The sequence below is a fragment of the Hoplias malabaricus genome, chromosome 5 (genome assembly GCF_029633855.1).
Source record: "Hoplias malabaricus isolate fHopMal1 chromosome 5, fHopMal1.hap1, whole genome shotgun sequence".
NCBI lineage: Eukaryota > Metazoa > Chordata > Actinopteri > Characiformes > Erythrinidae > Hoplias > Hoplias malabaricus.
Window position 1 is genome coordinate 23,037,573 of NC_089804.1, and position 13,232 is coordinate 23,050,804.

General features: G+C 36.1%; 3 protein-coding genes across 6 annotated transcripts; 1 reads left to right on the forward strand and 2 right to left on the reverse strand.

Moving 5' to 3' along the window:
• Positions 1-217: 217 nt before the first annotated feature.
• Positions 218-5,443, reverse strand: LOC136696659 (LETM1 domain-containing protein 1-like). 2 transcript variants are annotated; one of them, XM_066671253.1, is made up of 9 exons: positions 5,279-5,443; positions 4,571-4,710; positions 3,941-4,056; positions 3,475-3,557; positions 3,197-3,383; positions 2,619-2,720; positions 2,331-2,483; positions 1,758-1,874; positions 218-1,323 (listed from the first exon to the last, which is right to left on the reverse strand). In XM_066671253.1, the coding sequence occupies exons 1-9, from the start codon at positions 5,347-5,349 to the stop codon at positions 1,282-1,284; spliced, it is 1,011 nt and encodes a 336-aa protein (XP_066527350.1). In that variant the 5' UTR covers positions 5,350-5,443; the 3' UTR covers positions 218-1,281. The 2 variants fall into 2 exon arrangements, with proteins under 2 accessions (XP_066527350.1, XP_066527349.1); XM_066671252.1 differs by having other exon boundaries at positions 1,758-1,854; positions 5,279-5,433.
• On the forward strand, positions 4,939-9,257 carry cnpy2 (canopy FGF signaling regulator 2). 3 transcript variants are annotated; one of them, XM_066671257.1, is made up of 6 exons: positions 4,939-5,012; positions 6,510-6,617; positions 6,908-7,023; positions 7,349-7,546; positions 8,184-8,280; positions 8,424-9,257. In XM_066671257.1, exons 2-6 carry the CDS (start codon positions 6,521-6,523, stop codon positions 8,465-8,467), a joined length of 552 nt encoding a protein of 183 aa, XP_066527354.1. In that variant the 5' UTR covers positions 4,939-5,012; positions 6,510-6,520; the 3' UTR covers positions 8,468-9,257. The 3 variants fall into 3 exon arrangements, with proteins under 3 accessions (XP_066527354.1, XP_066527352.1, XP_066527353.1); XM_066671255.1 differs by lacking the exon at positions 4,939-5,012 and adding an exon at positions 6,173-6,329; XM_066671256.1 differs by lacking the exon at positions 4,939-5,012 and adding an exon at positions 6,341-6,417.
• Positions 9,258-9,311: 54 nt separating this feature from the next.
• On the reverse strand, positions 9,312-13,111 carry LOC136696660 (coenzyme Q-binding protein COQ10 homolog A, mitochondrial-like). Its single transcript, XM_066671254.1, has 5 exons — positions 12,503-13,111; positions 11,759-11,905; positions 11,216-11,408; positions 10,970-11,071; positions 9,312-10,567 (listed from the first exon to the last, which is right to left on the reverse strand). The coding sequence occupies exons 1-5, from the start codon at positions 12,595-12,597 to the stop codon at positions 10,400-10,402; spliced, it is 705 nt and encodes a 234-aa protein (XP_066527351.1). The 5' UTR covers positions 12,598-13,111; the 3' UTR covers positions 9,312-10,399.
• Positions 13,112-13,232: the final 121 nt, after the last annotated feature.

Consider the following 13,232-nt stretch of genomic DNA (forward strand, 5'->3'; position numbering starts at 1 on the left):
AATCGGAGAAGGAGAGGGCGGGACTAGTTTGTGAACGAAACTTCTCGAAATTCTATGTAAGCGCTAGAAAAACAAAATGCCGGACATTTTTTTAAGTCTAAAAAAGTGGACATGTCCGGGTAAAAGAGGACGTCTGGTCACCCCACCTTTACAGAGAACATATACAAGAAAAGGGCGAGAATTCATAACATACAATTTATTTATTTTTTAAGTCCCATGTGTGTATAATACATTTGCATTTCAACATAAAAAAAAATAAAACTTAAGAATTAACCTGAGATAAACAAACAGTGGTTTGAGGTCAAACTGCAATTAATAACTGAAATAAACAATACATGTAAAAAAGTCATTGCAGGCAGCAGGCATTTATCAGCAGAATTATTAAGAGTTGATATGTCAAAGACATTGTATAAAACTGAATGCACTGATGATGGCAAAAGAAAGTAAAAGGCAGATGCATGGTTAATCACGTTGATATTTCAATATTTGTTTTTTACATTTCAGTAAACAGACTGTCCAATAGTTATGATGGTCCCATTTATTCTCACTTCCACAAAACCTAAATGCTATAATAGTCTTGGTTTTAATAAATAATCAGTGAGTAACCTGTTCCAAATGTAGCCTTACATGATTTTACAAAACATTTCACAGTCGAAGTGGATATAATGAGAAAGTATATTAATATGAAAATGAAATGATTGCATCCAAATATTTGGTTGGAAATATCCCACTCTTGCACTTTTTGGTTCAAAAAATAATAGTAATCTAGTTTGACACAGCCATTTAAATTTGTCTTGTTTTTTACAGGTATCAAATATTTAGTTACACTTTTTATCAGTAGCTTTAAATACAAGTCAATAAAAAGGCGAAGTACACTTGCAATATTCATTAGGGATTTCATTTTGAGCCTTAAATGCAAAGATTTAGCCATATTTTATTTATTTGTGGAAGTGTAAACATCTATCTTTCTTCGTTTATGACTATATTATATCTACAAATGGCACATTTCAACACAAACCTAAAAATAAACGGACATTTTACATATCAAATTGTCATTTTAATTTTGACACTGATATACTTCCATAAAACAGCAAACATTCAAAAGACTATTAACAGTCACTGGCCTGACAGATTTTGTATTTGGCCTTTTTATAGCTTGTCTGTGGTGTAAACTCTTTAAAGTGAAGTGGTTATTTGAAATGAAACCTCTTCTGTAAACCAAGAGAAAGTGAAGTAGGCCACAGTTCTTCCTTTACTTTGGTTCTGAATGATAGTTGAGGGTTAAGATTGCCATGCTGTGCAGCAGCAGTGAGTTTTCAGACTCTAAGAACAACATCAAATAAGAAAAATCAGGATCCAACAAATATTAATGTTTGACAATTTTAATGCTGTAATAACAATGCTGTCAATTTTCATATTTCAGATTTATTTAAGTAAAACTGTAGAAACAAGATATTAAATAATATAAATTATTAGTCTTAAAAATAGGTAACAGTAGATCATCATCATCTTTTCTGCTTAATTCATGTCAGGGTTGAGGTACAGTAGATCATCTCTGCAATATGATAGGTGCTCTAATTCACAGAATATAATAGCATCTGACTATAATATTACATACAATATTCCTGAAGATCTATCTGATGAATGCACACAAATGAGAGCCAATAAAATATTTCTCCAGCTCTTGTGGCAATATTTGTTTTTTAAATGTTGTGTGGTGTGTGCCCATGTTAATAGAGGAGGTTTACTTGACTCACCTTTGACCTGTGTTGACAGCTGGAGCCACTGTTGAAGCCAATCTCTGCATTGAATGGAGGTAAGACGACTGGGGTCAAGACCTCGAAGGTCACACGCCTGTAGTCAGAGGAGCAAAACTTTAAAGAAACACTAAGTAAGATTTGGGTTTTTTGGCTCCCACTGGTGTAGTTCATTTTTACAGCACTCTACTGAAATCAATGGGGAGGGGGAGGGAGGAGAAGTGATTTCCTATCTTCCTCCAAAGGTTACATAGTGCATTTTCTGCAGTATAGAGACCAGAGTTGCAATGACAAAAGCTCAATTCTCTCTATTAGTGAAGCATCACAATGATTTTGAAGCTGTAATTTAAAGTACAAATATTACATAATGTTCCTATGTTAATACAATAATATTTGTAAGAAAACTCAGGATTTGTCTAAATCTTTTTGAAAGAAGTGGTTTTTAAATTGCAATCAGGTCATCTTTATTTTATATGTGTATAAAAACATCTGCTGCGGTACTTTAAGGACATGATGTTTTATGAAAATATAGCACTATGTTGATGATTTTACTGAAAGAGAATGATGTCTAACCCTTTTGATTTCTTCTTCACAGAGCTGATCCAGGCCTAAAGAGTCTAAAGCTCGGTCCAGATACAGCATGTCCAGAGCTTTTGTGGTGAGCCGCCTTCGCAGCAGGAAACTGGGCAACCACACAATTACAGGGAGTTGAGAGCCTAGGGATCTCTGGATTAAAGACAACAGAAATAACATGGTGGGGGAGGTAAAAGGGGAAGGACAAAAAAGATGAGGAAAAAACACAAAAAAAACCTCTGGGAAATGGTGCACATCGATGTATAAATGGAGAAAACAAACACTGACCAAATGACCTGGTTCCAAAGACTGGACTCCCAGCGGAGGACCAGAGAAGACTTCACGAACTGCACTGAGCTCAGAAACACTGGGATGAGCTCCACTTTGGATCTGTCACAGAGAAATTAGCATTGACATTTAAAAGTACTCACAAACAAACCTGAATAGACCAGATGTAAGAAAAATCTAAACAAAGCTGATCTGACTGAGTAACAAATCTAGCCTGAATTACCATGGCCAAGTATAATAACTATAACAGTGCATGACTTTGTTCATTTAATTCTTAGCCAGATTTAAACAAGAGTTGTAATATCCAGCAATAACCAGCCATGTTATTAGTTTATTAATGTTCTAGTGAGAAACTAAAAGTAGCTAATTTAAAGCTTAGTTGCATACAATGTAAATGTATTGAATTATTATTGGTATCTGTTGATATTCAAGAGTTTAAGTGTCTGAATCCGAAAAGACGTTACTGCAGTATTTCTATGACACTGACTTATAACATTTGCAGATGCCTCAATTCTGCTCCCAATAACACTTTACCTCACACAGAAGATAAAAATTAGACAAATCCATAGAACCCGCACCTTGGTACAGAGGTTTAAGAGCAAAGTTCGCTTTGGCCACTCGCTGATACGAGGAATCGTGGACACAACATTCTGCAGAACCTCTGTCTGGTATTTTGAACGCTTCAGTTGAGTAATGGCCTGAAACTTTCTCTGCTGCTGTGGAGTCCAGAAGTGGCTGAACAAAAGCTGTCGAGGGAAAAGGCACCTGCACAAAATCAAGAGTTGACCACTGTCATCATGTAACTACCATCAGTGTCATCAGCAAAAGCCACATCTGGTGACACAAACGTACTCACATTAGGGTGAAGACCAGAGCAATAGCAAACGGAGGAAGAGAGATCACAAACAAAGGGACAGCTTTAATCATGTCCTTTCGAAACTAGAGGAGATAGAGAATTTACAGCTTCACTTAAAGTGCCACATTTACCAGAAAAACTTAGAACACCTAGCAGGTCTTTTTCAAAATATACATACAAATATATACATATACTTTTTGGAGTCACTGCAAGTTTACCGCTTTGTATTAGTAGTGTCTAGTTAATCTGACATTTTAAAAATGGTCTGATTTTAATTTTACCCTCATCCACATGTTTAAACCAACATAGTGGTTTAAAAATGCTGCTGATGTTCTGAAAATCCACTGCAAATCCAGTTTTGTGTAAAGTAACTGAAGAATTGGTAACTGGTTTTTTTTTAGGATCAAGCTTATTTACAGACACCCAAAGTAACTGGAAAAAACTGTCTATGAGAAAACAACTTTACCAGAAGTAGTCTCTCCATGTCCCGATATGGCAGCTCTCTGTAGCAGAGGTTATTAGTTCGCATACTCCTCTTTATTCTTCTGACTTCTTTTACATCTTGAAAGAGGAGTTGGAGTCCTAAAACATAGGTTTGAGACATTAAGGATGACAGAAATCATCAAATAGTACCATCCAGTGTGACATAGCCTATTCACAGAAAAACTCTGAAACTACTATGTATCCATCCATCCATTATCTGTAACCGCTTATCCAATTTAGGGTTGCGGGGGGTCCAGAGCCTACCTGGAATCATCGGGCGCAAGGCGGGAATACACCCTGGAGGGGACGCCAGTCCTTCACAGGGCAACACAGACACACACACATTCACTCACACACTCACACCTACGGACACTTTCGAGTCGCCAATCCACCTGCAACGTGTGTTTTTGGACTGTGGGAGGAAACCGGAGCACCCGGAGGAAACCCACGCGGACACGGGGAGAACACACCACACTCCTCACAGACAGTCACCCAGAGCTGGAATCGAACCCACAACCTCCAGGCCCCTGGAACTACTATGTATGTGCCCCTGTAATTACAATATAAAAACAATAAAAGCTTTAGTCTTTCTGGAAGATCAGCATATATTTACCTCTCATGAGAGTGTGGTAATACACATAAAATCGAGGAAAACGTTGTTCCAGAAAGCGTTGATACTTGTCATTTACCCTCTGAAGAACACCCAATCTGGCTTGAGAAGTGGAGTAACTGCTGCAACTCGGAAAAAACACTCTGAGACAAGACAAAATAAATATATAATGTAAATATATTTACAAACCTGCAAATACAAATCTGAAGTGAGTACACTCAATTCAATTTAATAAAATGTTTAACAATCCTGGCCATTAGACCCGCCCATTCACACTGAAGTTATAAAAACCGTTAACGTTTGCTTTAGCCAATCAGAATAGAGGTCATTGACATGTATTTTAAAAGGAGAGTAACAACAGCCGGGGATATATATTTTTAAAATGGCCACGTAAAAATAAATGGATATAAAATAAATGGATATAGAATAAAGGAATCTACACACGGTAATTTTAAAAAATAATATATTAAATAATGGTCTCAATTACATTTAAATATTTCAACAAATTGTGTACAATTTTAGGAGCTTCCTAGTTTTATACTGTTTCCACCTTAAGTGGTGCATCAGTTCCATTCTGACATGTCAGTCACCGGTGAAGAACTCCGGCAATATTTAAGGTAGAACGGAAATTCCAAATAGAAACTGGCGAACAAGAAACACTGGCTTTTTAGAAAGAAACACATATTGTTAAATAATTCTTCTGTTCTGTACCTTACGTCGAAGTCCGCTTTCACAGCTTGACGTTTGTGCATAAAAACCGCTTGTTTACAGAAATGAAACATGTTAACGTTTCCAGAGGACAGATGTTATCGTCCCTCCATGAGCACAGCACACGGGACGGGAGTGTCAGAGCGAGTCAGGTTGCACAATTATTTCGCAGATTCACTGATCTACAAACAATCCACAGGACATTTAATGTAAAAATATATTTTGTAGATCGTAGATTTTCACTTCGCCATAGCAATGTGAAATATGCACTAAAATATTTATGTGATATTATTGAAGTATATATTTTATATTATATATGTAAAAAATAAAGAACGCTGACAAAAAATCTGTCTATCCTGCACTGGGACTGGCACTTAATAAAAACATATTTTTACTTAATCTATATTTGCCTGTCTCATTGCTTATGTAAAGGTATTTGCATATTTTCTTCTGTATCCAGTTACTTCTGATGTATGTTCACATATAAAATATTTTAATAAATAGAATAAATAGATTTGTTTTGTATGGAAGCTCAAAATTGCCACGATTTTACATTATTTTGCTCCCATTTTACCTTAAAAACAAGATATTTTATTTGTTTTATGTAGTTCTTTTTTCTGTCATTATAACGAGTAAATGCATTTTACTTTTATATTTATATTTAAATGGCAATATATCAAATAGCTGTGTTCGAGGCTTAAGTCACACGTTTTAAATTGCAAATTTAAATATCAAGTGCTGTAGTCAAAATATTTAATTCTGCCTTAAACGTATGGTTTAAAACACAAAATTAACTTAATGTTTTTTTAAATCGTTAAAATTCTCAAAAGACTGGGGCGCTCGTGTTAGGGATCTTGATCTTGAGGCCCAAGTGCATTCTTTATAGGAAGCTTGTAGCCATTTGGGACAATACCACCGGCAATCGGGGTCCTTTGGAACTGCAGGCATTTACTCGGTCAACCTTTAGAAAGAGCGAGTTGTCTACGTCATCAGTTCTATTGATCGCGGTGGAGTGAGTGGAGCTCTTAACCAGAGGCTGATATTACACTGAAAAGTAAGCTTTTATGTAAAATTAATTCTCTCAGAAAATCCGAACCACTGCTTTCTTGGCGTTGATGTCCCGTGGCGTTACAATGTTTGATGTAAACTTGTTGCGATAGATGTGAATGTTTCTCAGAGTTCATTATTATTGGATAACCTGCAGTAAAATGTGTCTTTATTGTGGTTATTTCAGTCCAGGTGAATATGGGGCACCAGCTTTGCATCGTGTTTCTCTGTGGATGGCTGTTTTTAAATAATTTCGCTCATGGAGCCAGACAGAGCCAGGACATCAAGTGTGGAGGTATCACACGTTTGAATTTTTAATTTAAGAATGAGAGTCAAAGTATTTTGTAAGTTACTCCCAGACTTTAGAGACAGTGTGCATTCTTTTAAACATAATGCAAACAAGGAATGATAATTTCAACAGAATAAACAGGAGTTTTTACTAATTTACTTAAAATAAAAGATGCATGTGCTTATCGTATTAAGTGTAGATTTTTAGAGAAAAGGCTTTGCAGGCTTTAATTTTAATCTCTTAAATTCTAAAATAATATTGTATACAATTAACCATTATTTTATGGTCAATTTCAGCTTGCAGAGCATTAGTTGATGAAATGGATTGGGCCATATCCCAAGTAGATCCGAAGAAAATGATCCAAACAGGTTCCTTTCGGATAAATCCAGATGGCAGTCAGTCAGTTAAAGAGGTGGGAGATTTACATTTTTATCATTTTTATATCATGTCATTTTTATCACCAATATTTAGCAAAGATTTTTAATGGAAGTCTTTCATTATTGTTTATTGTGTAAAGTTCAGTCTACAAGATGAATAAATAATATTTTTTGGCCCAGAGTGCCCCCCACATGGGGAGTACTGTATATAAAATAGACTTAGTACAGAATATTTGATGCATACCTTATGATTAATAAAAGACTGCTATTTAAATGCATTTATGACCTATGAATATCCATTTGTTCTAACTATTGCATTGTAAAATCTGATTCCCTTCTATATATCACTGTATATTTTAGGTTCCTCTTGCTCGTTCGGAGGGTAATCTCCTGGAACTGATGGAGGAGGTGTGTGAGAGAATGAAAGATTACGGTGAACGAGTGGATCCTGTTACTAATCGTAAAACGTACGTAAGACATACCTCACGTGACGGAACATCATTGGACCTGTCCGATGTGAGCCTGGACACACGAGTCAGCTCCAGCTTAAAGTTCGCTGTAAGACAATGAATTCTCACTGATTTTATTGTTGAGGGAAATGTCTCTTTCCACCCTGTGACATCTCACTGCCATGATAAAGGTCCCACAGTGTTTAGATATGGAACCCTCCATTACTATAAGAAAACAGTAGTCCCTTGGTATCCATATGGGAATTATTTTAAGATTCCATGCAGAGGCCTGAAATTGCTGATAATACTGAGTCCTATATGCAGTGTGTTTGCATTTTTGTACTGTATACAAACACTTCACAACTTCTCTAGCTTTTCAGTGTCAATGCTACTGTGCTTTGGGGTCAGAATAAAAGCTTAGACGTAACTGCGAGTAGTGCACATAGTGTGGATGTGCTGATGAGTTATGTGTTGGGCAGGATGGCGTGAGATGGTTTTAACATGCTGCTCTGAACAGTGAGCAGTTAAAACTCCTGGGTGTATGTTGTATAAACCAATACTTTTTAAAATAGTTAATAAAATATAGATAAAAAGCATCCTACCAGTAGAGCATGTGTTTCCTAAATTAATTCTCTGTAATAAATGTTTATTTTAAATTAATATATGATTGCAATTAATGCCCAGTATTTAATAGATATTATATGCTTTCAAGAATTAACTGTAACTTATTCCTCTTACCTCCACAGTGTGAAACCATTGTTGAACAGAATGAGGATGAAATAATCGAATTCTTTGCTCATGAAATAGAAAACGTTAAAGACAGACTCTGCAGCCAGAGAACGGGTAAAATATCATTCAGTACATTACTTTTATCTTAAAGATTGCTTATATTTCTTTGTATTTTTTTATGGGAGCTGTCTTAATGAAACTGGATGCTGTTTGAATGGACAGAGTGTAACCTGATTCTTTTAAAACTGTGTTTGCAGACCTTTGTGACCATGCACTGAAGATACCTCACGATGAACTATAACATCAGCGCCACGTTAAATACAACATTAGCACTACCTTAAATCTTTAAATGACAGCTGAGTATCGGAGATCTCATTCTCCAGAACACTTGAACTTAGGGGCCATAATAATCTGTGTTGCTCTGTGAGTTATAGTTTATATTATTGGATGTACATGAATTTACATTTACAGTTCTAGTGTGAAAATCTACTTGACTAATTGGACAGATTGGATTAAAATGAAATGTGGTAGAGTATGTTTTTGTATATTTTAGGACTAGTCTTAAACATATCGGCCAGAGTTGATAGTCATATGCCTTTTTTTACAATCTGGTTTTGTGCATTTGTGATTGTCCATTGTGTATTTGGCTTGAGAAAAGCCCCAGGTGCTATTCACACATGCTTCTGTTTAAGGTTTGCTAATTTGTATTTCCATTTAAAAGCGTCACCGCGACCTGAAATGGAAAAAAGATGATGATGATTTAAAAGTGTTGGTGAAAACTGTAGGCCTCTCTGTATGAAAGAGTGTTTCTACAATCTGCCTGAAGTGTTATTTAACCTCCATTGCTTACCTTTTCTTTTAATGAGCCACAAAGCCCTAAAGATCACTTGTCTGTTTACTGATTACTTTTTTTAATCTCTCATTTCCCCCTAGGCTCACAAGTGTTAGATATATATCTAAGTACTGTTACAATTCCATTGTCTTGTTTCCCCCATTTCCATTAGTTTTGGATCTTGTCCTTTTGATTGGGATTCACAGAGCCCTTCTTATTAACACACAATTGTTATCATTCATGCCCTTTGAGAAATAAAACTATACATTTTGTAAACTTGGCTGCAAGAATAGTTTTTTCAGCAACAGAAGCAGATGATGTTTGTTTGGTATAACTGAGTTTATCTGGACTTTTAAAAGTAAGGTTTTAAACTTGAGGATTTTATACCCAACTCTCGGCACTGCGTAAAGTGACCACTTGATAAAGTAGGACTAGCCAGTAACTTGTATATTGTACGTTGGCCAAATAACTGCCATAGCAGTGTGACGAAACTAGTTTGCATATCGTGTACCTTGTATTATAAATTATAAACCAGTGCAACTATCTTTTTTGCAAACATGGCAGCAGCAGCACAGTTGAAATAATATATTTTATCATCTTAACTTATTGCACTTTACAGTAATTACAGCATTTTCACAGTAGAAAGTCTTGAAGCTATAACTAATCCAGATTGGCAAATAAAAGGTACTGAGATTTTCATATTTTTCTGCAATATCATACATGCACACTTATCCTTTAGCTTGCTACTTTCCAAATGTCAAATGTCAGGAAGATAAAACCATACGACACATCCCTGGATGGAAAGTGGGTAAAATAAATAAGCTCTAGTGCTTTAATACTTTGACCATTCTTCGTGTGTTAAAAGGACCAGTTTGCTATGCAGATAAACACAAAGCTTGACCACAATAATCCTCCAAGATGCAGAATAATTAAAAAAAAAAAAAAAAAAAAAGCATAAATATCCCATTTCCCTGGGAGAGGGCATGTCGTAGGACCATTAGAACAGAGGTAAGAAAAACCTAGACACAAATGAAGATGAAAATGCTGTAGTTCAATTTGGACACTGCTTTTCACGTAAAGTTGACAGAGCAAAATAGACATAAAAGAAAACATGTAAAATATGTAACTGCTGTGCAGCACTGCACAAATAAGTCTTGGCAAAATAAATCATTTTAATCTAGCAGATATTGCATATTTCTCATTCTGAGATCAACGTAAGGATGATGGCACTATATCAGAAGACCATTGTTTTGAGCACATGAAATATGCAAATATAATCATAAACTTTCTTAAAACATGTAAAATAAATCCTAAATATTTATAATGCATGCTTACAACAGTCTCAAAATGAGAAATATTAAATATCTCAGCTAGAAAGATGAACTCCAAAGCGTAATTTGCTCAAGTCTGATGCACTTCGTGGAACATGAGTTCTCGAGGGATGCGAGTCTCAGGGCCATAGAGTTTTCCAGCACGATTCTCAAAGGCAGCAACCATCTGCTTCACAACTTCATCAAAGAACATCGTGGCCAACTGTGAGTGTAGAATTGACCGGAACTCAAAAGATATCTGTAAAAAGAAGAAAATGGTTACAGTTTAGTAACACATTAAAATCATTACACTTCAACTACGTCGCCTTCTCAGGTTCGGTTCATGAAACTCTTTTGTTTACACAATAAACCATTCATTCATTGTTGCATCCACAATAAAATTGACCTCTTTCTTGAACAAATAGGACAACAGTGATGAATCATTACCTACATAAATGTTATTTAAGATTATTTTATAGTTATAAATGATCAAATTATTTAATAAACTTTAGTTTGTTTTTTTAAGGACATTTATCAGAAAATAAAAGGCAATTGAACAAAAGCAGCATTCAATACATTAAATAAATTATTTAAAAAAAAAAAAGTTGTATGAAAGAAAGCCACTTAATGTAATTAAAAAGTTCCTTTAATTAAAACTTACAGAAAAATCCACCGTGCATGTCCTCGGATATCCAGGAATACCAGGACTAAAGCGCCATATCGTCTCCAAATGGTTAAAAAGTTTTCCATCTGAGCACACGGCCTAAAAAGTGGAATGTGAGAAAACAGTCTGTACGTTTCCAACATTTTACTCCAGTCAAAAGGAACGCTTGAAAATGAAGAACACATAACCACCGATTTATCAATGAAGAGTTTAATATCGAAGACATTGCTTGGCAGTGCTTACTTTGACTAAGTGAGGGCGAACATTCGTGATCATAGAGGTGTACCTCTCCATCACCGGTGGAAAACCAACCTCCAGATGGGCTTTGGCATGGCCGGCCCTCTTCATTATTGTCTCCGATTTTTTACACCATGGGACAAAGTGTTTATAGTCATCTACATTCGCTACGACATCATACATCTCCTGCATGGAATACCTGATGAAGAAAAGCAATAATAGTAACCTGACTGCACCATACAGAACTGACAATTCCTTTTTTACTCATTTTATAATCAAAACAGATTGTGCATTAATAGAAAACACAGGGCCAGAACCAAGTTTTCTCTGAATCAATGTGCCAGTGTTACTTTAGCTTCAAGAATGTCTTAGAAGTAGATTAAACTGGCTATAATACAGAGGGCAGTGTAATGCTCTCAGAAGGTCACACAGAGGTGTTTAGGCCATGTTTACATTAACACATTTACAGGGCAGCAACATGGAGCTTCATAAAGGGACTGACATCATCATCATCATCATCAGTAGTCACATGCTGACATATGAACATACCCCATGATCCTTCGCTCAGAATACTGTTTTCGTTTGTTGGCTAAACTGATGAAAGTTCGAGCTGGAGGTGAAGGTGTCGCTCTGTGTTTCCGGCAGTACATCCATCTTTGGGTATTTGTCATTAGGACTCCACATGCTGCAAGGTGTCTATAAAACAAAGATAACACATTAGGTGGCTATAATATGTTGAAATAAAACATGGCAATATGAATATTTGTGACAAAGTACTACAAAAAGTATCTCTGAGCAAACTGTAGAACATTGCACCACTGTAAGAGGCGAACAGCCTAGTAATGTTTACTACAGAAATAGTAGTAATAGTTAGGCCTTTATCTTTTATTTTGTCAGGGTTTGCCTTTTACAGGTTCGTCTCAGCACTTTATTTCAGAACTTTCGCATTTTAAAGTATAGCCGTGAGTCCTGTAAGCATTTCAATTAAGATACAATCGGCACAAGTGCTTATACATAACACATACATAAATATACATACATACACACGTCTGTGGCAATTTGCATCTTAAGTATACACCAAAAAACAACAACACAGAACTGAAATTTTGACAGGTGAGTACCACAAATTACCTCCTAACAGTTGTATATACACCATTCCTTGGCAGGAGCCACTGTAACCGCAATCAATTGTATCCCCTTCACCTGTCAGTGCTTTTAAGATGTAGCTATGTTCTGAAGCCCCAGAATGTAATAACTGCCTTTTTTTAAGGTGGAATGGAAAATTCTACTCACCTGATTGGCTGTTCCTGGACTCTGTGTCGCATAAAGTTAGAAGAGATATTTAAGAAGCTTTTGGATAAACGCCCTGTGCCCAAACGGAGAGCCATTTAAAACCTGACTCAAGTGTTTGAAGACGAAAATATCCAGACATTACCGGCGAAATAACTATTTATTTCAGTATCCTACTACTTTTCAGCTTGTTTACGATAACCCTAAAGCAGCGTTTTAAATCGTTTAGGTGGTCACAAACATTGTGAACCGTTGTGTACCGAAGAAAAACATAAATATGACGCGCAGAAAGAGCACTGGACTGAAAGAAAGAAAATAAATGAATGGAAAGTGGAAAAGCTCATATTTTCCCCTCTTGAAACCCTTAACCTTAGCTAGCGGCTGGAGCTAACGAAGCAGCTGAGAAAAGGAACCTGTTTTATAGGAAAACGCGTCTTTTAAAGCTCAGAAAAAGTCAGATTCCTTTATTCAAAAGAGCCAACAACGTGTCCCTATGTGATTATCATATTAATCTTATAACCAAACGACTTGTACAGGACACCGAATACACCGAGTCCATACTAACAGTGCTAACGGCCGGCCGTGTGACGCCACGGTCTCCACCCACCTTTGGTGACGTTATTACACGTTCCCGTGGCCCCGCCCACTTACATTACTGCATTCCAGATTTATTAACATACACTCATACATACATCAGCCATAGCATTACAACTAATTTCTTGCTTTACACTTA